This window comes from Betta splendens, chromosome 16, assembly GCF_900634795.4.
Source record: "Betta splendens chromosome 16, fBetSpl5.4, whole genome shotgun sequence".
NCBI lineage: Eukaryota > Metazoa > Chordata > Actinopteri > Anabantiformes > Osphronemidae > Betta > Betta splendens.
The window spans coordinates 17,685,688-17,712,608 of NC_040896.2; the positions used below are offsets into that span (position 1 = coordinate 17,685,688).

Below are 26,921 nucleotides of genomic sequence, written 5' to 3' on the forward strand. Positions count from 1 at the left end.
TACACAGTATATTGTACAGGCACAGGAAATATAAAGGAGACAAGAAAGTCCGATGCACCTCCATCTGCACGTGGGCAGAGATCAGACGCTCAAACAGGGAATATGAGCGTAAATATGTACACAGCCAAGGAAACGGCCACTCAAAGAGTTAACAGGTCCAAACAAGCCGGTGGGTGGATGAATGTACACATGGCCGCAAGAGTCAGAACAATTTATAAGCGACTCTTCAGAGCGGCGAATAGCGGAGGGGCAATTCCACTCAGCACCTAGGGAACGTCGGAGGATGCGCGTGAGTGGGAGGAGAGAGCGACCTGAGAGGCACAGAACAGGAAGCAGAGCGAGAGCAGTCGCACATGCAGCACCAGCAACGGAGCTACTGTACGAGGGGAGAGGGTGCATTCAATGGAGCTGGGAGGTTTAGTCATAAGTGGGTTTGGATGGAGTACTTTAACAGGTGCAAAGGACAGGAAGGCTCCTAAATGTGCAGAGCCGTGCTTTGTAACGTTAGTTAGCAGTAAAGTTAGTACTTTTTCGTTTAAAGACAAATTTAAAAATAACAAACACCTTTGTTGGTAAAATATATTAATGCCCATTATTAACACACGCACACACACACACACACACACACACACACACACACTTTTATCACAGTTTCAATGGGCATAAACTGGGCTCTAATCAACATGTGTCTTCCAGATGGTTTCCTGTAAATGGTCAGAATTTAAATGTTGCCAGAGACTGTCATCAAGGTCAATATCCACCGTTCCTACTGTAAGTGAACCACAGTGTCTGGACGCAGACCCATCCTCATTAAACATTCCCCACCTGTAAAGAACAGTTCGTGTTGATGCTTTTAAAAGTAGGTATGTGGTTGTAAAAGGTGGTAGAAAAGTCAATTAAAGCCAAACAACAGTGGAAAAATAGGTGACGGAGCAGAAACACGAGGTCAGTGCAGAGAGAGAGAGAGATCGAGTCTCTACAACAGTGTAAACACGGGCTAAATTCAGGAGTCATGAATCCCATCAGCGCGCTGGGCCACAGATCCTGGGAAACCTGCTGTGGCCCCAGCGAACGCCGGGCGACGCCGGCTTCTCATCCCCCGCTCCGTCCCCAGGTGAGACGGCATTTTCAGCCTCTGACTGGCTGAACACACCTGATCCGGGTTACCGGCGGTGGTTAACGCGGGGTTGACCCCTGGAGGAGCAGAACCGCTCACGCCTGAACAACAGGTACCGACAGGGCTGCGGTGGGGAACGAGGGCCAGTGCGTGCGAGACGTTAATTAAAACGCGCTCAAGACCCGACGGCGGCCTCCGCTGACTATTTACGATGCACACCGCAATATTCGGGTTTTATTTTGAAGTGCGGCATACCTTAGGAGAGCAGTTAAAGTGCTTGGCTCGCTGTAAGGATGGGTGGTATAGAGGATTTTTATGCCCGGTCTCCACGGACAGCAGCGATCACCCAAAGGAAACATTCCGAACAGATGGTTGGTTGGCTGGGCCGGTGCCAGTCCCTCATTCTCCTCACTGTGCCGAGCATTTACAGTGTTCATTTGCAGCTAAACCTGGAATGCGATTTAAGCCGATCAATGGCGATAATCAGTCGTCTGTGGGCGCGAGTAGAGGAAAAACTACTCCGCACAGCGCGGGAGCACTGCGACTACTGCGACGGGAACCTGTAAAACGGGCGGAGGACGGCGAAACGCAGCGGGAAAAAGACAAAGAGCCGCGGGTCAAGGGAAGAATTTTACAAGGGCATCGGTGGCAAGCAGAGAGGAAGGAGCTGATTTTAAGACACAGCACTCAAGTGATTCTCAGCAGTAGATAGTGGCGCTGGGGGAGCAGGTTAGTGCATAAAGCACAAAAACAACTGACAGATATGGCTCCGGAGTGGTTCCGAGCAGGAACAGGGTGTTGGGAAACAGAGCACCAGCGGCGTAGGACGCGGCGTCTCTCCCCGCACACACCAACTTTTTAATAGCCTTCACAAAATAAGTGGGAAAAAGCCAAAGTCACACATTTGAGGAATCCGGGTGAATGTGTTGGTAAGTGGAAGTGGAAAAACAGGGAGACGGCGGGCCGGCATTAGAGGAGACAAAGCAAAGGGAAAGCGCCTGAGATGTAAATAACAATGAGGAACTCGGCGGCTACATGCATTGATAATAGTCCAGCTTCAGCTCCGTCACCTGTCAAACCTCGCCTGTGTTTCATTTACGCAGTTTTGGAGAGGAAGGACGTTGTCAATCAATCATTACCCTGCGAGGCCGCCTCCAATTTAGTCCAGCGCGCGATAAATGTTTAACGGGCTCCTTTGCAAACACTGAGCTGAGTAGAAGGCGCTGGGGCCGACGCGTTCGGGATCATGGGCCCTGAAGCGCCGCCGGATGACACCGAGCCAAGAGCCATTAGAGGAGGCACAGAAGAAGAAACACTCCTTCGCAATCTATCTCCAGCTGTGCCGCCGCCGCGCGCAGCTGTCCCCTCCCCGTGTCGTCCACCTCTGCGCAGCAGCTGGAAGCTGGTGGCAGATGGACGAGGGGAAACACACTGACAAAAGGCAAAGTGACAGGCGGCCAGACAGGCCGTCGCTCCTCATACCTGTGTACTCCAAGTGGAAGCCGGCGGCGGACACACTAATGTCAGACTGGAAGGTCAGGTACAGATTGTTGGAGGTGCTGTTGAGCAGCTGGGGGATTGTTGTACCTGTATTAAAAGGAAAGATAGATAGATAGATGATCAAACTGAATCATCTATCTGAGACCAGAGGGAATCATAGCTTCATTTAAACTCTTTATTAAGGGCTCAGCCATGTCATTAATGTCAACTGAAATTAGGCAAGTAATTAATTTGGTGCCAGGAATGTTTCCACTTAATCTGAGGTCATTTTCTATCCTTGCGTGGTTGTTTGTGCTTCATCTGTGTCAATGTCACCAACTCCACCACCGCGTCCCCCCCCGCTGGCGCGTTCATGGGACACCTCATTTCAACGTGGAGCCGACTACCGCACTTCAGCTGGACCCAACTCACCCGAGTAGCTACCGAGCCTCGGAGCGTTGCCGTCCACTCCATCAAAGAAATCCAGCGAGTCCCAGTTGTGTTCGGTGGCGAAGGTCACAACCTGAATCTGCACAAAACAAACATGTTTGAGCACAAGAACGGTCGAAGGACATACTGTAAATCATGGCTTTTACATCTGCATCTGTATTTTCTTACTTGGATGCCAGCTCCTTCAGGAACAGAGATCCTCCACGCACAGTTCAAGTAGTTGGCGTATGGCTCCGGGTAACCAGGAGACAGGACGGTTCCCCTGCGCTCGGTTAACACTCCACCACAGGGAACTAGGTGAGAACATGACAAGGGTTAGAGTCAGGAGTGGGAAGAGGTCACAGTTTAAAAGCAGAACTCCTCCACAAGCAACCATCACTACTGCATCCGTTTAAAAAATGCTGCCATTTAACAGTCTGTGCATTATTGAATGGCAGCTCATGCTCAACTCTCCCAGTTCTATTGAATTGTTTCTTAAGAGAAAGAAGTAGAGCAGGCAAAACCTACAATCAACAGATGATTTCATGAATGTAAATAGTGGGTTCACTACAGGGTGGAACCTCTGGAAACAGTCAACAACCAAACAGACAGATTAGACTGAATAATGTAAAAAGCCTTGTGTGTTCTGGAGTCTTTGAACTGACGAATCCAAGATTTGAACGACTGAGGACAAAACATCGCAAAATGAAGCTGAAAGTCTAGACTTCGATTTTGAAAACCTCAGGAAAACATCCTGAAGACCATCCCGCTGGTTTTACTGCCGCCGTCCGTCCTCCGGTGCATCACAGGAAGCGCCAGCATCTTATACTGTAGGAGCTCATCTAAATTTGTGTCTGTAAGAGCTCTGTAACTACAAGAACCGGGAGTTCTCCCGTCCCCGTGGAGCGGCATTTATTGGCGTTGCCCTCGCTTCACTGATGATGAAGGCCTTACATTCCTCCCACAGGCTAGAGGACATCCGCAGCCTCATTTCTCACCTTCATGGAGGCAGAAAGCTATAGAGAGTATATAAAGTGGAAGCCACCATGCATGACACCCACTGGTTTGCATTGCGGCCAGTCTGAGGCTCAGACTGCACCATTTTCCACTTGGATCCACAGCCCTTTAAATAAGGCGTCTGGGGTTTTACATGTGCCGTCCTCAAAACAGAGTAGCTTATTAAAATCAGGCCTCTTTAATAATACTGTAAATCCTCAGCCACACTTGCAGTAGATGTATCATAAATAATACCCTAAACATCTGAGACCGCATCGAGAAAAGAACCAATCAAAGCCTATAGAAGCGCATACAATATAAGCAATGTGTAAAACCCTATAGCTTGAAATGCTTTACTGATTAAAATCATGATGTACAGTGTCCAACGAAAAAGAGCTCTTTGTGACGCTCACCCGATGCAGATGTGACTCCGGAGTCAGGGTTTCACATCATCATCGACGTCAAAGCAGCAGACTGCTATAAGCACCTGAGACAGACCCGCAGATGTGACGCTCACTCGTGCTGCAGCATTTCCTGGGGCCTAATACCGACATGTGACCACAGGTCAGGAGGACGTGGCAGAACCGCGGTACAGTAGCGATGAAAGAACATTAGATCTTCAAGGTGCCTCAACATCTTTTCTCTGCCTTGTATTGAAAAGATACATTTACACAAATGGTTTATTGTATTTTTTTTATTATGCTTTATTTTATATGTATACTAGAAAAAAAAAAGTCTTTAAAGTAACTGTTTACATGCACTTTAATGTGTAAGATGATTTCAGAAAACAAAGAGCAGGAGATGGGAGATTTAGAAACAGAGCAGGAAACTAGAAGAACCAGATTTCACCTGATGGACTTATCCTACTGTACATATACAGTTACCCCCCCCTCAAAGTCCCTCATGTAACGCGTGTAAGTGCCAACAGCATTATAGAAAAGGTCTTTGTGTGACTTTAAGACATTGCTGACACTTATATGTAACTCCAGGTGTTCATTTCATATTTGCCCCAATCCATTTCACGTTCCCGGCGAGGAACTGATCCATCATCGGTTCCTCAATAACCATGTGGCAGCGTGTGCCTTGGGTACTGAGGCGCTGACCAACTCTCCAGAAACCGTGTGGAAGGAAATAAACACAGATTACACGTGAAATACTTTTATATTGTTTCTTAATCTGCCCCTCCTCGTTTGGTTCGGCTGACATTTACAAAGCCATTAAGTGATGCAACAAATGCCAAGTGGCTCAGCGGGAGGCAAAAAGGAGGCCGAGATAACATTCTCTCCCTTGCCCACAGCTAAAAAGGTCCGTGTGAGGAGAATTAACACTTTTGTCAATATAGCGACACAATATATTTCCATGGTTCAATGCAAAGGTGATGAGTGTGTCACAGGATTATTCTCTCTAGAGATTTGCTTATGTTGCTGTGCATGCGTTTGTCCAACCGTCTGCCTATAGTACAAGCACGTCTCAGCCCTTCACGTCTGATACCTGTGACCTCTGGGGAGAGGAACAGTCCCTGCACCTCATCCCCAGGGAGCAGAGGCCGAGAGCAGCACATATAGAGAACTAAGGCGCTGGTCTCCAAGGCTCAGGAGCAGCTGAGATCCATCATCATATGTCTGATGACAAATACACATCAGTCTGTATTGAGCCTCGTGTCAGTAAAACAGAATTAGCTTAGCTTTGGCCGGAAATGTAATAATGCTACAGTAAATAGTTTGAGGCTGTGCTGAGTGACCTTGTGAGACTTTTGCAGCTTACCTAAGTCATTCCTTGCTGATGGAATAATCAGCTTGGCTGCAGCCTTTCAGGTGCAGAGCGGAGACAGGGCCTTTTTCTCGCATTGCTCAGTGTATTACAGCCAATACTGTACATACCGAACAGAAGAATTGAACGGATCGAAGCAGAAGCGAAAGATTTCCTCCAGTACAGTATTTACAGCTGCAGATAAATACTAAGCTACGACAGTTCAGAGGAAAAAATACTTTCTAGTTCGCTACAGAGCAGCACATTTATAATATTGACATCAAAATCAATGACTAAAACATGCATTTTCTACTTGATTCTAAAAGCGAACGCGTGGACTCCTCTGGGTGGATGTATTTTTAGCCTCAAATCTCGATCGTTGTCATTCAACTACACGTATTTAACTCTAGGGTGTACGTTGGCTGGAGGCTACTGCAGAACAAAGGAGGAATTAAAAGCAGACTAAAAAAAAAAGAAAAAAACGTAACTCCACAACCTACTTACCCAGTGTTGAAGCTCAAAAACACAAGAAATGATGTTAAAATGCTGCCAGTGCAAGTAGAAGCAACCACGAGGCTACAGATGTGGGCCCAGCATTGGTTCACATTATTTACACATAAAAAATAAAAGTTTACAGTGGCCAAAATGCCTCATTTAAGTCCTTCCTTTGCGGCGGGAGACGAAAAAGGTGTTTCTGTTTCACATCCGGTGCTTCATCAGTCTACGTCGGCTCTGTACTATTAGTATGCAACAGTTTGTCTACAGTCCAAAACCATTAGTATAGCTATCAATCAGAGAAAAGCACAGCGCGCCTCCACAATGATAAACAGATGTTCATCGTCACTGTCAAGGATGAACGCTGTAAAGGTCAGTGGTAATTACAGAAGAATCACTGGAAATGAAATCTCACTTAATAATACCAAGTAAAACTGTTCACGTTTTTTAGCCAAATGCCAGCACTTTACTTCATTTTAGCCTTTAGGAGGAAAATGGTCGTAAAAATCCAGAGACAAATACTCACGGGGAAAACGTGAGACCTTGGTTTTGTTTTGTTTTTAGTAGTAAAGTGGCTCTTTGGTGCATCTGTGAGTGTAGGATTGCAAAGGCTCGCTACAGTATGTCCACAACACGTTTCCTGTCCAGGAGCTCAGCGAGGCCCTGATTGAGGTGTGGGTGAAGATCCCCCAGGACGCCAGGCTACAGCAGCGTGTCCAGACAACGGGGTCACTCTCAGGGCACACACACTCCTCACACACGCGACTTTCTGCTGTGGTGAGGATCACGCAGCCTGAACGAACCTGTGATTTCGACTTCATTATTAGTGTGAGCTTGAACTTTCAGTGCTTTGTCATTTTTTTCCTGATTAGACACATACAATAATAAAGACTTCAGCGTTTAATATTTCATTTATCAAGATCTGACGCATGGTTTCCTTTATTTATTCAGCTCTGGATAGTGCCTACAATAATTACAGCTTCACCTTTCTCTATTCTAAGAAATAAAGCTTCACTTTAAATGATAAAAAGCTAATAATCTAATAACAGCCTAAGCACAAGCCAAATGTTAAAAAAACAATGATAATGTGGCTTATCTCAGCTCACGGATAGATAACGGGGGACAGGCTGTTTGGATATGAATGTGCAAAAACACCTGCTGCTCCCAACCTGAAAGCAAATTTGGGATTTTAAGAGACTAAAAGAAAATGTCAACCATGAACCATTGGTTGAACCCTTTTCGTAGAAAACCTAAGTGGTTCCAGCATTTGCGATGCTTAAGACATTGTTAGTCAAAATACTTTCCACCATCATTACAGAGAAATGACGCTAGCATTATATCAAGAGCGGCTCCCTTTGCTCCTCTGGCCTCGTCTCACCGCACCCTCCAACGTCCACACTCTGAGACGGAGGCAGTAATTGGTCTGGGGACGTATTTTCAAACAGGAATTCTCGGCTAAAAACAATCTGAGCTTGACAGCGGCGACACTGGGCCAGCGACACGGAGGAAACTAGAATGTGGGCAAAGTGAGTATGAATCACGACCATCTGCGTGCGTAAATAACGCTCCCATCACTTCACTCGCACTGTGTGAAATAATCTTGTAAACCTTCACAAAATACCAGCGATAAAAAAAATCCCCTATTCTCTCTGCAATTAACAACAGATGTGCATTATTTTTTAAAAGCCACCTGTAAAGTCCGTCCAATGAAAACAAAACATCCTCCTTCAGGCCAATGATTCTTTATAAGCAGCAACAAAGAGCACAAAGATGCTAAGGTCACTGTAAAATGTGCTGGTAATTGAGAAATATCGACCTAATTATTGTACTTCTGAAATCGACCGCGTACAGAAGACGAGTACTGTACATCAGACAAGGTCCAGTCTGACGCCGTGATCCACCATTTAAAAGGAGTAAGTACTGGACTTGTGCTGTTGTTGGAGCTTCTTCCAAACTAAATCATATCATTACTCTGGACAAGCGCGCCACCGCTAGGGGAGACGCTGCAGTCAGATTTAATCTCCAGATAAAAATCGCAGAGTTTAAAGTGAAACTGCACGTGCCACCGTTATTCTCTCAACGCTTGGCAGTAAACTCAGATGAACCCCGGCTTGAAGTCTTCCTCGATAGCGGTGTGGGACGGCTGGCACCGGGCCCGGTTCTCGCCACATCACCGCGTCTGTGTTTGGCCGTAGACATGTGGGTGAGACTCGCTGCGTGTGCATCCACGTGTGCGTGTTTGGGTAACTTGCAGGCTTGCGTACTGTACAAATGTGGGTTGTGTCTTTATGTATGATAGAGTTGTATGTGATCAACGGACGGGGAGCACAGCCCATCTGGATGTTCCGTCAGCATCGAGCACAACATCCACTAATTCTCACTTACTGTATTGCTTTGATGGAATAAAAAAATATATTATACTGTACACAGAAACCGGTGAATGTAATGAATTGTGGTTCATTGTGGTTTGTGATGAAGATTTAGTATGTGTGGTGCTGACCAGGTCCAGGAACCATTGTTGAGTGTCTCATGTTTAATCCACCTCCGCCAGTACAGAGCGTGGGGCAATAGTGTGTTAAAAACACATTACACCGCAGGGCTGTTGTACTCAAGAACATTAGACGATGACCTGTTGACTGGGTGGATGTGGTGCATTAGAGATGTGGGCTACGTGGAGCGGTGCTCTTGGACATACTACATTTACTGCATCAGACATATTTTCAGATGCAGAAACCAGAGTCTGGGTACGGATTCTTTGTTCCGCTCGTCCTTGCCTTTCTCTTCCACTGATAAAAGCATGTGTTGAAACCACTGACAGACACTAGAATGAATAATAAGTACTGAGGAACAGAAAACAGGCTCAGACCGCTTTCTGCACCTGCTCCACGTTTTTTTGGATCTTTCCGCGAGTTTGTGTGGAAGCGTGCGTGAGGCGGGGGGGGATGCTCACCGACACATGTGGGCACGGTGCCGTTCCACTGGGCCAGGGCATTGGGCACGGCCTCACACCTGATGGCGTTGGCGCCGTGCAGTGTGTAGCCTGGACTGCACTCAAACAGCACCACCATGCCGATGCCAAAGTCGTTCCCCATCCGCTTCCCAAAGCGGGGCTCGGGGACCGAGCTGCACTGAGTGGCGCTTGTCCGGGGGACAGCTAGGGATTAGAGGGGGAGATGGAGGATGAGAGGAGGAGAGGCAGAGACAAAGAGCGGCGGGTGGGTGTGGCAGGCAGAGACACCACAGGGGGACAGCGAGACAAAGGGAGGCTCAGGCCCTGGTGAATTTCCTCGCACGTCATCAGTCACTCTCTAGTGCCGTGCCAGAATAGAGTCTTTGACTGGGCTCTGCTCAGCCATGCCCAGCCTCAGTCAATGACACTCCGCTGAATAGCACTTACACGATGGCAGCGCGGCTAGCGTTTGTTTGTTTAAGCAGGCAGACACACTCAGTTCACCACACACGTCCTGACTTTCAGCATCTTATGGACGTGGAAGAGAACGCGCTCCTACCTTGGTAAACAAAATGAAAGCCTTTGGCCGTTTCTGTTCCATTAGTGGTAAACTTCAGCGTTATCTTGTTTCCTGAACTCAAAGGGAGAGTCTCACCTAAATCGTTTAATTAAAAAAGACACAGTCAGCAATTAGACAGTTAAATAATGGACAAACAGCATAAACATGGAAGGTAAGAAAAGGAAAAAGTTAAGGTTGGGCCCATCAGTCAGCTGGCATTCAAACTGATCTACTCCATATCTACAGTATATATAACTCATGGGCTTTATATTGTGTCACAGGCAAACACAGCAACATGTGACAAACAGCTGGTTTGCTTTTGTTACCTTAATTGGCAATTCGGGAGATTATTCGGTTGTAATCGCGCCTTATGGATCATGATTGCAATTCATCAAATCATCATTACGGGAAAAAGAGGGAAATGCATTTGCAGCACCAGAAGCATTTGTAGGTTTAGATTTTTAATTTGCCTGAGAAAAAGAGTTGCGCTAATTTGAGCTAATTTGACGCTGTCGTTCCCACAGCACAAGATGATAGAAATACACGAGTGCGGAGCTCAAACCAATCCAGGACCTGGGAGGTCGAGGTTTACCTGAGTGAGAGCCATAGATGGAGGAAAGCAGGGCTGAGTCTGTGGAGGAGCCGTCGTAGATTTCCACCACGTCGCTGGTCAAAGTCTGGAACACCACAAACTGCCCAAAGAGCACTGCAACAAACGAGGAGAGAGGAAACAAGCAAAGAATGAAGGGAACTACAGTATTAAGGCAACACAGTGGACATGCTGCCGTCAATAACAACAGAGGCTTCACAGCGTGTCTCATACTGTAGTATCATTACCACGCTGTGAGTACTGAGCTACTTGTTCTAATGTCATGTATATGTAGGCTTCATAGACACAGTTGTGCCTTTAGAACCATCACAATCCTACACTAAATATAAGATCACTTGTTTTTCTATTTATAGTCTTTCTACGTGGCAGGTCTGCCTTCAAACCACTGCTGCTATTAATTACTGACAGACAGTGCGACGGCTCACATTTATCACCGGCACAACAAATGCAAGACATGACAACGAAGCTGCAAAACACGACTTCGTGGCATTTCAGTGAATTTTGTGTCTGCAAGTCGATGGAGAAGCAAATAATGCTGTCGCCCGTGTCAGACGTTGAGCCTGTGGCTTTAATGCCAGTACCTTCATGGGCCCATGTTCCCTTTGGTTTGCGTGGCTTTGCCCGTAGCCTTGGTGAGACGGATTAATAATGCGTTGTGTAACCAGCGTTTGGGCTGATTAGTTTTATTTAAGACATTATTTAACTGCAGTACATCACTGAGCCCTTTCATTTTGCTGTGCCAAGACAAAAACAGGAGGAAAAAGGGAATGAGCTCGACGTGAGCACACGCATTGGTCCAGGATGGGCTTTGTGTTTGTTTACTTGTCACAACACCTCCTTTCCCTCCAACATTAACAAACACAACCCTGTAATTTGCTTCTGGATGGTAGATTTTCATAGGTCACTACTTTCTCAAGGCAAACAATATCTGCTCCCCTACTGTAAACCTCCCTGTGACATTTTCCCTAACAAGTCGTAATTAGACATCGCTTTAAAATGCGTGTCCGTCCCAGATCTCGCAAAGCGTCAGAGAGCGTGTGTTGAGCAGATGCATGGAGGTTTAAGACGCATGCCAGCGGTGCAACAGACCAACGGGGCGTTCGTGAGTGCGAGTGGCTGCTGTTTGATGTGGCGCAGCTGACCAGCTAATGACTGCAGCCATCTACTGGTATTAGTATTCTGCTTTTATCTGGTGGAAACTAGATCAAAATTAAAAAAAGGGAGCAGAACAGCTGACCATGTCTAAATACACTGTAATTACTGCTTTAAAGTCCACTGATCTAATTTTCCCCACCTACATGTACAGTACGTACATGTAGGTGTTCTATTTGTCACACAAACCAAAAATATAAAGACCCAACTTCCTCTGGATGTTTTCCTCAAAGAGGAGAACACACTGTAACTTACAGGGCACACGTCGATGCGGTAGCCGCATTAGCGATATGAGTTCTGATCCCTCTCTTTGGGTTACTACGCGCGTTTCCACGGCGATGAGCTCCGATAGCGCCGGAACGCCTGCAGGCCGACACGGGCCGTCGTAAATTTGTGCCGTGGCACCTCATTTTCACACTGTGGATAGAAATCTGCTGGCCGGTGTTAGAGATCTGTGTCGCCCACAACACGGAGCCTTCAACGGGACAATAACCCGAGACAGCGACGCAGCTCCTATAATTAAAAGCAGTTAGGGAGGATGCGCAGGCTGGAGTAGTGGTCCGCGCCGCCTCCCGGCTAAAAGGATGTGCATTCAGGTACTTCCTCAGGACTGATTGGGGACACATTACTCATGGGTGTAGGCGCTGTGCTGGTCTGGGCCTGCCCCGTGATGGAGCCGTGATGGACCCGTGACCTGCCATGGGTGCAGCCTGACTCCCGCCTAATGACAGCTGAGAGCGGCTCCAACGCCCCAGTGACTCTTAACAGGGTTTAGGATGGATAAGCATTGGGGATAATGGATGGATAAGAACAGCATCTTCTAAAGTGGGCTCTAATCTGCTGAAAACCAGGTAATACATCCACAGTTGTGTTTAATTTCTAAGAGGATGTGGGAGCACGAGAGACTGGATATAGTTTCTTCCTTAGTCAGTTTTACTGCTCCGCTGTGAGTTGCGGTTTGAAGAACAACTATTAACTATAAACACCATCGCTCACAGAATTATGTGTATGAAATGCCACCATCTGGTTTTTACAAGTGGGGTACAATTAGGACTAAACACCTCCCTATATAGAAATATTTCAACTTAAATACTAAAGAACATGTGAATTTATGGAGCAGCACCTCAATTCTTTCAGGCCCTTCATTGAAAACAAAAGCAGACCTGTTGATGCAGCAGGTTTTTTCCATTTTCCCCACGTCAGCTCTCACCTTACTGTATTTCCACCTAATTGTCATTATTACAGTTAAACGTGTAATCAAACACAGGAACAGGTTTGGAACCAACAAGGACACAACAGGTTAACAACAATTGGAGCGTGTTGTGAAGAGCGGACTTTAAACAGCTGAGACGGCTAAAGGAAACGCACGCCAAGGTGTTTTCCCCCATTAATTGCTTTCACCAATTAGTTAGCTGCATCCACACGCCTTAAGGCAAGTCGCACAAAACACCCCCCCCCCCAAAAAAAGTTAGAAAACACGGGTAACAGAGGTAATTGCTAAAGATAAAAAATGGCAACATATGTTCATCCGTCTGGTTATGAATTATGGAGCAGCATCCTGTCATCTCCACTTCACAGCGGTGCTGATTTCCTCTGGCGTGTTCCTCGCAGCACAGAACTGCTGAAACGCTGCACCCGCCGTAGCCATGGAAGACACGGGAGAGTGAAGAAACAGAGGTGGAGCACGATTAAAGAGCCACTGGGGCAACTTCTGTCCCCGGTGACCCTACTGGTTTCCACTTCCTGCACAGTTCACAGTTCCAGGTCTTACTGAAGCCAAGGGGGCATAATGTGATGTTTAATAGCTATTATCATTTAGTGTAACTTCTCTGCTGTTTATAGGCGCTCTCGTAAACGGCCTTGTGCAGTGGCTCATAAAGCAGCGTTTAGAAACACCCGCTGCTGGAAAAACTGCATTAGGACAGTGTCGGGGTCCGCTCCGCGACTGGACGGACGCTCCAGAAGGCTTCTTCATTTATTCAATGTGAAATAATAATAATAAGAATAATAAGAATAACAATAACAATGATAATAACAATACTAATAACAATAATAATAATAATAATAATAACGTTTGATTCATTACAGGTCAAAGGCTTCACGCAGACCCGTTAGTCTGAGCAGGGATTAACATAGAGCCGCTCATGAACAGGCCGCTCTTCCCCATCGGAACAAACACGCGCACCCACAGGTGCTCACAAACGCAGCCTCGGATCCTCGCGCAGCCAAGCGTGACTCCAATCTGCTGCTTTTCTGTAATCACGTCCAGATAGGAGGTCAATAAATCATTGTAAACTTGTAAACTAATTTGTGAAGGACTATGATGAATCTCCTGTTCTCCCGGGTGTCAGTAGTGTAAAGGAATACACTTTTCATGCCTACGTCTCCTTCTAGACGTCTTCCAAAGCAGATAATTGCCTTTTATTGCATTCCTGTTTTGGAATTGGATATTAGTGTAGGTCTGTGCCTCATATCGCGACGTCTGCCAGGCAATGACAAAGCAAAACGCCCTCACGCGTACGTCGCTCCTTTCTTCGTCGCATGTGTCCTTCCTGGTGCATTCAGAGCAGATTAATATCACTTTGAGGGATTGTACGGTTGCGTTGTTCGGTCGGTGCGAAAGACCAGGACGCTCATTTGCACGATGATGCGCTTCTTCTGCACAGGATGCACCTCCTGCAGCTACAGCTGCTTAAACACGTGTTCTTTAAGTAACGCTTTCCCCTTATCGGTGCTTTGTTCTGAGTGACACGCTTCATTTAGACATTCAGCAGCACATTTTACACCCTGGGCCTCGTACAGGTGACCTGTTGGACCTGTTGGAGTAAATTAAAACCACGATAAACAATGAAGCTCTGTATTCTGTTGGAGTTGTCCATTTAGAAAAAGTGGATCACTAAAGCCCCCAGTCAGTAACGATGTGGTGGTGTGCGCTTCATATGACATTAAGGGAATTGCGTGTGGAACAAGCTGTGCTGTACCCGGGAAATACATTTACCCCAACGGCTGCCTCTTTAACCGGATTCTTTAATAAAACGTTCACATTTAGTGAGTTTCTCTTATATTAATACAAACTGTAGCAACAATGTTTGACATGTTCATTGACGGTCTTCCTGTGCCAGCGTGGGTATAAGCTGAGCATGGGCTGGGTGTAATACTGTAGCTCACAGTGACTGAGCAGACGGAGGTGGAGCACAGACAACATGTGATTGGCTTAATGCGTCCAACCTCCACTATAAACTTTGACTATACTTTTAGGCTTCATCCGGCTTCTCCATCATCTCGACTTTTCGGATGGAGACATTTTCCTGTCAAGCCAGGGGCTTGCTGTACACTGCAGATAGGATCATTACAATCTGGGCAGGGAAGAAAAATGTCACCTCTCAGAGAAGCCCTTTCAGTCTCAGCCTCCCTGTCCTGCAGTTTATTTGACTTTTCTCGTAGGGTATAGAATAAATGACCACGGTGCCTGAATCACTGTATGCGTGTGTAGCTGATGGATCAAATTGAGCTTAAATAAAGAATCCAGAGTATAATTGTTGTTCAAGGTCTGGAATATCTTGCCACTGCCTGCAAACACTTTAGAGATGTGTTTATTGTCTGTGTGTGAAAACACCTATTCCACAGGTCATGGCCTTCAAAATCAGTCTGCAAAACATACAATGTACATGCAAAACAGCTTAATATCAAGAATTAAGTACTGTACTGACCCAACAGGACAACAACCCAGACACTGAGAACTAACTCTCGGTTGGGGTCAGCGAAGCATGCATCTCATGGAAACTACAAACTACTGAAGGGTAGTTTGATGCAACTTAATTCCAAGTTTAATATATTCAAGCTGCAGACACCAGAGTGTCGCTGCAGGCATGCAAGGGCACACACAGTTAAGACTGTTGCTCTTGGCACAACTTAAGAGTTACAATATGCAACTTTTGGGAATTAAGCGAACTGTGGCATGCGCCTCAGAATCAATGCACCCAGGGCATCAATTACTGACGCTGTGTCAAAACCTGTTAGAATGGGTGACTGACTGGTTGCCAGGCCTTAAACCTCCATAAGGGAATATCTGCACGCTGATGCCAGAGCCTTTTCTCCGAGTCTGTGTCACAGGCAAAGGCCGTGTACAGCTACTTGAAGGATTACTTCAGCTGTCTGAGACCAGTCTACACTTTCCAGGACTGGTTCCAATCTGCAGCCAGACTAAGAAAGCACGACGGAGTGCTCCTGGGTGATTAAAGTGATCAAGGCCACCAGCTCTGGCGTCCTGGCAAAGACCACCACCCTACATAAACAGGAACACGGAGTGCTCTCCAGGAGTAGATTGCAAAGATCTAGGTTTGACGTTCTATCTTTGCGGACAGAATCAACAGATGGATGCACTGGAGACAAAGACTCACCTTGGCAAAACGCCACAAGGCCACAGCACCCCGGGACAATCAAAACTAATGCAGGGGATTCAAAAGACCCTCAAAGGCTCCGTCTGATCAGCATCAATGACACTGAATCAAACTGTAAAACCATGGCATCAGACCCCATGATGGTGTCCTTCACCTCTGTATTACCACATGCAGAGTGTGGATGCCCAAAGGACATGTAAGTGAACACACTGTTTTTTTATTCATTATGTGTTGTATGCTAAAGAAATAAACAGCTTAATAGATAAAAAATGCACAAAGCAAAAGCTTTTAACATAATATTTTTAATGATGTAGGAGTGAAACTGCAGCTTATTGGTCAGGTGCCTTTTTACATATGTTGTATCCAACAGCTTCTGACCTTTAATGATGAACTAAGCTATAAAAATATGTCCAGCCTGTAGTTAATTATACCATTAAATGGTTTCTGAACAATTGATCTTTACTTCAAAAATTAAAAAAAAAAATCAACTTCTATCATTGAACCCCCCAATAAATCTACACATTGGAACCCATCAGCTCAAAATGATAACTGCTACTGTCCTGCTCTTCAACAGCTAAATATTCAAACTTGGCAAACTAACCACACCACCATAAAGCCTTGATTGATGGAAGGCTGCTGTGAAATCCATCCTTGGCCACGTTCTCCCATCTCTGCATCTTTCTTCAAATGATCAAAGGGTTTTCAGCTGACTCACTGTTAAGATTATTTTTGAACTGTAGGAAAACTACTGTTAATGTTAATCTGCTATCTGAGGGCTGTGTTCCTGGGAAAGTACAATGGCTTTGTACTATTTAATACTTTAGTATGTAGACAATGATTGTTGTACAGTTAAAGTGCATGTTCTGTATGTGTTCCCAGGAACAGCAAAACTAAACAATAATTCCATAAAAAGTAAATAAATAATATTTAAACGATTCAATGTTATAAAAGGTGTTTTTTTTAGCTTTTCTGTGCTGCACTCGTGTGGCTCACGTCTCCTGGGCTGGATGCCAACTGTTAGTGTTAGCAAACAGAGAAAGCATTGCTTCAAGAATGTTCAAGTTACAGTATGTGACGCAGTTGTTCAGAAAGGCAGTGCTTGTGTTAAATCCCAAGGCGACAAATGATTGCACACAGTTGTGAATGTACAATATTTTCATTTAACGTGTCCTAATAGGCGTTTCCTCCCAAACACTATATGTAATTAACCATTAACTAATAACTGTGTTATCTTCAGCACAATCTAATACTAAAGGTTAATCTGATATACTAGTGTGAATCATGTTTGGGTTTTGCGGTGAATAGCAAATATCTACAAAGTAGAATGGAAGGCAAGCCAACTTTTGCCTAGAGCTACATGTTCCTCCAAGCTGAATTCACAGAAAGCCCAGAGAAAGTGCTACAGACGTCTAGAGTCCAGGTAGCAGCGAAAGGTAAGGAAAATGGCAGCATATGTCTGTCCTTCTGCTGATGAATTATGGAGGAACGGCCTGTCATCTCTGCTTTACGGCTGCACGAGCCTTCTGAGATCCCGGGCTGCGACGGCATACACAAGCCTCATTTACAGAAACCAGAGGGATTGTATGACAGCACAGCCACATATATTTTTAATGGCCCATTATCACAGCGAAATTGCATCAGTCCTTTTGGCAGCAAGTACGTGGCTGCACATTGGCACAGGCTGCATCCAGTCCATTAGGCTTCTGTCTTGGGTAAAAACCCAACTCTGGCTGTAAGCGGGCGTTTCGGCCACACACTCTTTCTACTTGCGGTGTGCTGGGGTCTTCATCGCTTTTACTTGTTGACTGTTGAAACGTTCGCCGCCTCTGCTGACAAAATCCCAGCCCAGGAAATCGCAGGCTGTCATATGGAGTGACGCGGGCCAGATTCTCTTATTCCCGCGTTCAAACGCGCCGTTCGGTTGTACGTACCTTCCTCAAAGCAGAAGCACCTGTCCAGTCAAGGTGGGCCAAGAGCAGAGCACTTCCTGTCAGCTCAGCCACATGGAGCTGGTGTATGACTGTATATATTTGGATATTAACTACGTAGTTAATCATATTCCAGGGTAGCCCAAGGCATAATCTCTCTCCAGCGAACATCTCTGATGAGTCAACTGTCAGCCCTCGGGGTCAGCAGATTTTCTAATCTTACTCGGCAGCATCATGTTTCTTTTTCCCTCCCTTCTCCCCGTTCTCACTCATTATTTCACACTCATTATCACACACGCTGCATCTAACTTGCTGGGGTCCTTCACATTCGACTAGGATCTGTGTACCTCGTTCCTGTGCTTACACTCATTCCCTTTACCTCTCGCAGTTCATTCTCTATCTTGTTACAGCCCAGATTTATTAATGCTATCTGTCAATGCTCCCGTCTCGCCCCCAGACGCATTCGGTGGCAACCATTATGCATATGTTGTTCGCATTATCCAGAAACACACAGTTCACTAAAGCTATAAAAAGCCCTAGGCAGACAAACAGAGGTGACTTGAGTGTTGAGTCTATGCATTTCTCAGACTTAGACACTTTCAGATGACTTTAGGATGCGGAGCAACTTTTGCAGAGTTTAAAAGAATAAATTATGTTTGCAAATTAACTAAAACACTTGTTGTAGTTTCATTCAAGACCCACAAAAGGTTCTGCCATTGCAAAGTTTGAATGCTTAGCGGATATTACTATACAGTATGTAATCTGGATTTCAGTGCAGAAGGGCAATAATATGGTCACTTACTGTATAGTATATGAGAAACCAAACTCCTACACTACACAGAACAAACATGTTTTTTTAATTATCATTATTATTATTTGCCGTGTCTGAGTGAGATTGTTTTTAAATATCCACTGTAGTTTTGCAAAGCACCATATTCGACTAGACTCCTGCCAAAAAAGTTCTAGACCGGCCACTGTATGTACGCCTGTATGTTTACAGCACGGCCCAAGGCAAAGGTTGAGGACCATGAATAATTCATCCTTTAAAAAAAGAGCTACAATCATTGTTTGAAATATGACAACTAGCATTATTTCTGACAGATTAATTAAGCATCAAAGGGCAGCAAAGATGCACATTGTATCATAATGACAACTGAATGGTGCAAATGGTGGCTCCTAAATGAGTGTGGAGGCTATTTACACTGGTTCTGCAGCATCTGATATTGTCCACTGCCAGTACTATTTATGATCACCTTTATAATTATCAACTGGGGTAAATTTTATTATACTTAAATCTCTAAACAGCTCTGTTAAATCTCTAATGTTGCCTTTGTGGTGTATTTCTTTGAAGAGGGGACAAAACCCATTTGCAAGTCATTGTACTTTTGCACTGTTACACAACTTCATCGGAGGTGAGTGAGACCAGGCGTTAGCACGGCCACCCACAGCTCCCGGTTAAATACAATATAAATATAGCATACCTCCTCCTGCCCAACGACAGCTGGGATTAGCTCCGGCACCCCTGCGACCCTTAAGAGGACAAGCTGTTAGGATAATGGATGGATGGATCGATCTTTGATGAGCAACCCAACGCAGAACTACAGCTGTAGCACTTAGAGTGTCGGTCTCTGCTGCATTTCCTGGCCGCTTGTGCCACAAACACTCTTCATCTTTGCCAAAACACAGCATGTGTTACATTATAATGTCCGTAAGTGGCACCGCGCCAACGCCGTGCATGCTGCGCATTCACAACGCGCAGCCCTACGACGGCAGGACACTAAAAGAGAGGTCAGGACTCTCGGTGTATAGGCATTCTGTAAGCCGTCGTCCGTGTGCGTCTGCATTCGCTGCCACAACACGCGCACCTGCCAGATTGTGACCTTTATAGACTCCAGCCATCGCCTATTTGAGTGACTGAGCTGTTTTGTCACTTGAATTATCTTGATTGACTATCCGCTACTTCTCTGGTGCGACCTCGCCTTTGCTTTACGGACTATAAACCACACTGTATTTACATTTATATTATTCCCTGGTGTTATTATTGAGGGTGGCATTTTGTGTACTGGGACATTGTGTTCAGTGGATCTTGTCATTGTCGTGCAGGTTATTGGTTGTTGGTGGTTTCCCACCACCGCTGTGCAGCATCACCATCTTGGGCTCCACTTCCTGTTCCAACTCCAAGGTTCTTGTTTTCTGACTTGTTCCATTTGTCTCATTTCAGTATAATTTAACCAGTTCCATTACTGTTTGTCTTTTAATTACTACCATTCTCTGGGTCCACACCTGAATAGAGTGCAATACAATCAAGCCAATAAAAAGGACCCTGTCATAGATGCTAATATTACACTCAAAGTGGGCAAGACTATTATGGGCTCCTTCAATCATGTAGTGAATAGGCTGCTTCGCTCTCCTGACCCAAGAGAAAAACTAGAGCCACTAATTATTGTGGAAGACATGGCTTTTTAGTTGAAAAGCGATTCCTAAGATGATCAGGTAGTTTGCAATAATAACTCCTATTACGACCAAGTGCGAGCCCTTCAATTCCAGCTAACAAAACCAATTCACGAGTAAGTATTCAGTCAGTCAGTCAAAACCCTGGCTCCACTATCACACAGAAAACAAGTGGCCTAGCTCCACTTGTCTTCTGTCAGAGATCCAGAACCTTGCATCATATGCTGCCAGCTTTATACTATACTCTGTACTAGACTCACTTTGATCATGCTGGTCCCTCGTCTAACTCAATCTACTCATGACCCCCGAACTGGTTCCCAATCAAATAACCATCATATACATTATGTTCATACTGTACACCACTCTTATTGCACCAGGCCAATAATGTCCAGGCTGATCTACCTTCTGAGCCGAGGAGATTGGATCTGTTGAGGCAAATTTATGATTCTATGAAAGGCTCTATTTACTGTGTACTAGTCCTGGCTGACGCAGAGTGTCTTTGGCCTCATATTTTGTTCACTTTAATACAAGCAAGCTGGAGGAGAGACTTCATAAAGATGGGAAAAAGAATAAAAACGTAAATGGGCTAATGCAACACGAGCTGAAACACAGCAGCAGCTCAGAACAAAAGAAAACTGAGTGGTTGGCCAAACCTTTGACAACATGTACATACAGTACAGTACAGAACTTGGATAAAGGCATTTCTGCACTAAAGCTAAACTGACTAAACTGCCTGTGTCATTCTGAAACCCCCACGTTTCTCTCCAGGTCTCAGACACTTGTGTCACTGGGCCAGAGGCGCTCTGGGACATTTCTCATTGACCTTTCGCGGCCAGATCAATTAGGGTGACTCAACGACTCACAGGCCTATGGTACACCATCACTCATAGGAGGAACAGACCGAGACACATGTTTGATGCGTCACCCTTGGCTCCCGCAGATTTCAATTACCTGTATACTAGACACTGAGATGTGATTTCTGCTATCACGCTGCCTATGGGCTACACCCATGCAGAGAGAGCTGAATTTATCTCTGTGCTGTTTTATCCGGAGGTTAGGAGCACACAAATACTGGACTCAGACAGTTAATTACCTCTGTTATAAATGCAGCTGAACCCCCAAGATGAAGTAAGATAATGCAACACAGTTAAATTAACACTATGCTACTGTACTGTATATCACATACAGTCCTTTTAGTTTTTAGCAGTAAATCATGCCGCCGTCGTCATGATGGGATGTCACAATGTGGTTTTCTTTGTGGGCCATACAGTACATATTGCTAGTGTGGGCTTTTGGAGTTTATGGGTGGATGCTCACTTCTAAATAAATAAGTATCTTCATTTATAATAAACAGTGGTTTTTGTTTATTTTTTTATGTGGGCTGGTGTATATTTTAAACTCCAGGGGATTTCTCTGGATCTTTCCCAGCTCCAGTTAAAACTCTTCATGACTCTTCATTGTGCGTTGTGACCATAGACTAGACTTCACATTTTCCAGGTGGTGTTGAGGGGGAGTGAGTGAAACCACTGTTGTTTTCCAGAGTCAATTTGTGTGCAACTAGTACAAACATCAAGTTTTAAATTTGACACACACACACACACACACGCACACACGCACGCACGCACACACGCACACACGCACAAAAAAATATTCTTGTTTCCTTGCTACGCTATGCAAAGTTTAGTGTTACCAGTGTTCCCACCATTAATTTCAATTTGTATTTGTTCTACCCAAGCTGTTAATCCAACATGTTTTGTTAGCCAACTACTCAGAATACATTTGTCTCAAGCCACGCCACAGCAGTCACGAGTGGGATTTCTCAGTAGCGTGTAATAGTGCTCCCTGGAATAAATGTGCACACCCAGGTGGAAAAGTTGCTTGGTGAATTCCACACTCCATTAAGCTTCAGCAGGCAGTTTAAAAAAGCCTGCATTTGCATGCAACATTTATATATATATAAAAAGACCTGTGGGATGGTGGCCTGCATGAGCAAAGGCTGGCAACAGATGATGCCAACTGTCGGACGGCATCATCATATGAGGGATTTATCTGTGGTTTACAGAGTAAGAGCCCTGCACATGATTGAAACAGCTTTTTATGACTAACATGGAATATTGAAGAAAAGCACACAAACATCCTCCAGAGGTCCGTGTTGAATTATGTATACACAAAAGGCGCGGGGATAAATTGAGCACCTGCGCATTTGCTTGTTCCATCTATTCTACGCAGCCCTTCACTGCTTGACCTTCCTTTCCATTTCCAACAGCGCTGAGCATTTTTCATGTCAACACAATCAAATTTGGTTTGGCTCGAGCCTATTTTACTTTCACGCTCCTTACTAGGACCCCGGTGCTGCCATCGCTCAGGTAGTTTCGGCTAATACCTTGGAGTTGGAACGATGGAGTCTCTATGTACCCACTGAAACCACTTATCACAGGGCACAAACCAAGAGCACATGTATTGCTTATTATTCTAACAACAGACAAGCATAGAACAGGATCAACACTGACTAAGCATCACAGATGACCAATGCCCAAAAAGCATCTACAGTATCCTTATAATAAAGTGTGTGTGTGTGTGTATATATATATATATATTATATGTGATAGGAGCAGGAGCAGTGGATACACAGGTTTCAGTTGACACTTTTCTGCAGCTCTGTAAAAATAGTGCTTACCAAAGTCCCCGGGGACGTAGATGTCATAAACACAGCTCTGTCCTCTGGTGTAATTATGCGGGTAGTTTGGGGATAGCACAGTTCCCTCTGAACCTGTGAAGTGACCTCCGCAGGGAGCTGTGGGGATGGGAAGTGAAGCAACAGAGAGGCACCGTTAACAAATGTGAAACAAGCGGCTCACGATACCCTGGGAAATAAGGTGATAAAATACAATCAGCAAATCAATTTTTAACAGGCACAAGTGCAGAGGTAAGCAGCTAACAAAGCGACATAAGTCAACTTCGGCTGCTGACGTACACCATTTTGGCCGGCGTGCCGTAATAATTTGACATTTGAGAGACACTTTGGGGACATTTTCAAAAAGGTGGTGAGCTGTAAACAAACACCGCCGGGGCTGGAGTGGGAGACAGCGTATAACAAGAACTAGTTCTTTTCCTTTAAAATTCATAGCATCCATCGATAATAACTGGCCACAAAAAAAACCCTACGTGTGAGATCAGCACATTTGACCCAGCAGTGGATTTTACAGAACTCAAAAGCAACCTGTTCACAAACACTAGTAACAGACTGTTTGAGTTGTTTAACATTTACTTACAGTCTTAATGATACAACTATTCATTATTAAACTGTAGAAAATCCTCCAAAAAATGCTGAAAATGAATACCTCCAAGCAAAAACCATAACGTCTCCTGTGTGCAGTGTCTCAACCCTTTACTTGTGCCCTTATTTTAAGGTCTCGCAGGTCATCAACTGGTATTAGTGAATAAATGGGGTAAAATAAGACATGAGCCGCTTTACAACAGCACTGCATCTCTGGGTCCTGCCCAAAGCTGTAAAAGATGTACCTATATTGAAATGAGGTCCTCCAACACAAACGGAGCCATCAGGTTGGGGAGCCTCCACTGTAAACAAACTTGTACTAATTTTTTAGAAGGAAGCCGTCACCAGATGCTCTGCACACCCATGCGGCCCGCCCAAAGCCCATGTCACCGGCGTTTCACCGAGCAGCCCAGGAAAAGAGGAACAAAAGGGAGCAGAGGCGCTAATGTGGAAGGATGGATCAGCAATTTGTCTGCTTGCGGATGTCGGCGCGGCAGCAGGCTCGTACTCAAACATGGACCATCTACGGCAGGTGAGAGCAGCGCTGGGAGAAGAAGGGATTCATCATTTCATTACGGCAGGTGAACGTACTACAGTGAGGAGGGATTACATGGGTGAAAAATAAATCCATGCGATGACCTGAAATTCACTGTCCTCCGGTTCAGAAACCACGTTACTCTTTATACTGTAAGGCTTTAAAGAATAGCGTGCTGTACATTTATACTAAGTTCATCTCCTAACGAACCATGTCCAGGTGTTGCAACTATACATGATGCATCACCCTCGGTGGCAATTACAGACTTTAGAAAGTAAAGCTCCACGTTTTGCCTGTTTGGGAATACAGTATTATCAACTTACTAAATAATGCAGAGGAACATATGTCGGGGCAGCTGAAGCCATTAGAGTTAGTCTTTAGACAGTTAAGTCATCAGCTCAGACTTGGTCTCAGTGTGAAAACACTAAATAGAGTTGCTTGGTGGAGCCTTTAGGAAAGCACATAACCCCAGGGCTGTTGAGCAACGTAGCACAGGTGCCAACAGTACAAGTAATGAATGGCTCCCTGGTGTGGCAATGGGTGCCCGGCTCCCTCCTGCTGGAAATAAGCTGCATTTTTACCTCAACCATGGCAGGATCCCAACTGGCCGTGTCAACATTTAGGGACGGCATCAGCTACGGTCAGATTTCAATGAGTGCTTCATGTAGCCGTGTTACGCAGCACAGCGGTTTCAGAGCCCCAGGTGTGGGAAATCAGGGTTTTCACTGTGACATTTTCACTAAATGGTGACATGTAACGATTTGCTAAAACCTCAATATTAGCAACTAAAAGGTCGGCTTTTAGTCAACATGTGTAACCTGTGACGTGTGGCCATTAAACGTAGCCTATTAGCTTGTAGCTTTTATCATTTGCTCTTTTCTCCCCCCCTCACCGTGACAATGTCAGCTGCTGCCCACTTAAAATCGAACATGGCTGACGAGTGTCTTCATTTGCAAAGGGTCACTCCGTCCCCATCAGGGCGATTCTACAGATATCAGCCTCTTTCTGCTGGCACAGGCAGAAATGCAGGCAATTTTAGCCGGTTGCAGCATCGTGTGAAGGTGCATTTTGTCATGTACCACTGAGAATCTTGAAGCGCAACAGACCGAGTGTGTGGTTTAAATTACAGCACAGTGGTTCGTACCATTTAGCCCAATGTCCGCTTGACAAACTTTAGGTAGAAATACGATATTTCTCTACTAAAAAATCCATGGCATGAGATTGTAGACGCTTTTGGTGCAGAACTATTCTGCAACTACTGTATCAGGGCAGACGATGCTGTCTGCCAGACTCTAACATATACTGCACCTCGCTGTCATCGTATATTCACAGTCACCTATGCCACGGACCCCCCTAACAGCCCCCACCCCCCAGGTGCCACCTCTTGCTAGATGGACTAGATGGCCATTTTTGTCTGTTGCAAAACCCCATCATCCATTTTTCCCCAAAAATATGGTCTCATCTGACTATGTTTCCACGCTCCATCTGACCTGAGCTAGGGCCCAGAGAACTCAGCAGCATTTCCACACACAATTGATGTGTACATAATAGAGTTTGAGATTGCATTTCTGGATGCAACGGACTGCAACAGTTTTCCAAAGTACTCTTGAGCCCATGTGGCCGTATTCATCATGGCAGCGTGGCGGTTTCCCCATGCACAATCAACAGTGGGTTTTGCCTATTGCCTTTATATATTACCCCGGAGGCCCGGAATCTTTCATATTATTATGTACCGTTGTTTCTAAAAGACCAAAATGCTTTGCAACTTTGAGAAATAATCAAGACAAGTGAGCTTTGATGGACGGCCTACGTCATGATTGGGGCCATAGTTCCCTCAAAGTGTTGGCAGGTAATCTAGTTTTGAAAAAAATCCGGATGAGTGTTTTTTGTTAAGGATTTCATAAACGTTGCCACTGTTTGTGTGTTGCAGACATTTTTATTCAGAAGATTTCAATCTTGTTTTCCAGATATTTTTGTCAGTCAGAGCTGAACTGTACCATGGTAAATTTACTCACCGACTGTTATGTAGATAGTATATATAATATATTTACACTAATATTATTTCTATACTTTTGTGCACTATATTGGTATAGACCAAAACCTGTAAAGAAGTTCTACTCAGGCCTTTTACTATTTGGTAGAAGCATTACAACTCACCTTGACAACTGGGTTTGGTCCTGTCCCACTCCGGCCTCTTGCTGTTGCCCATGACACACGTCAGTGTGGTGTAGCCCTGCAGCACATAGCCAGCCTCGCAATGAAACGTCACCATAGATCCCAGCTTGTAGTCCATGCCCATTCTAGTGCCGTTCATCACATTCCCTGGATCAAAGCAGGCCTCCCGCAGTTTGGCTGCAAATCAAAGAGAATAAAGTTTTTAGAGGAGGGACGTGTCTAAATGAGAGGTGTTTCAAACCAAACAAAGGCACTGGGTGTATTATTACTAAATGTTATGGTTTTTAAAGCTGATTCATTGATTCATTTCTATAAAACAGACCTACCTATACTGTACTGTCCCCAAACATTTTCAAAATGAGACCTGTTTGTGTTAGATTGATCATTGCTTCTGCAGTAACTGCTGTAACAGCGCTGTCACACTACCTTTGTATTCCAAGTGGAAGCCAGTGTAGCTCACAGAGCCGTCGCTACGAAAAGCCAGGTACATGAAGTTGGACGTGCTCTCAATCTTCTCAGGTAGTTTACTGTCCTGGAAACTGCCGATCAGATGGGCAGTGCTGTCCGGCCCATCGTAGATGTACAGGAAGTCATAGTTGGGCTCGATGCTGAAGCTGGG

At 45.1% G+C, this 26,921-nt stretch overlaps 1 protein-coding gene across 7 annotated transcripts in view; it reads right to left on the reverse strand.

The window, feature by feature from the left end:
• LOC114843637 (CUB and sushi domain-containing protein 3-like) overlaps positions 1-26,921 on the reverse strand; it is a 146,494-nt gene that overhangs the window by 53,145 nt on the left and 66,428 nt on the right. For all 7 annotated transcript variants that reach the window (XM_029130369.3, XM_055503009.1, XM_055503007.1 and 4 more), the window contains 9 exons: positions 26,729-26,916; positions 26,285-26,479; positions 22,993-23,109; positions 10,367-10,480; positions 9,775-9,870; positions 9,216-9,419; positions 3,215-3,339; positions 3,029-3,125; positions 2,600-2,704 (listed from right to left, as the gene is read on the reverse strand). In XM_029130369.3, coding sequence (XP_028986202.1) covers positions 2,600-2,704; positions 3,029-3,125; positions 3,215-3,339; positions 9,216-9,419; positions 9,775-9,870; positions 10,367-10,480; positions 22,993-23,109; positions 26,285-26,479; positions 26,729-26,916 — 1,241 coding nt within the window. The remainder of the gene's footprint in view (positions 1-2,599; positions 2,705-3,028; positions 3,126-3,214; positions 3,340-9,215; positions 9,420-9,774; positions 9,871-10,366; positions 10,481-22,992; positions 23,110-26,284; positions 26,480-26,728; positions 26,917-26,921) is intronic.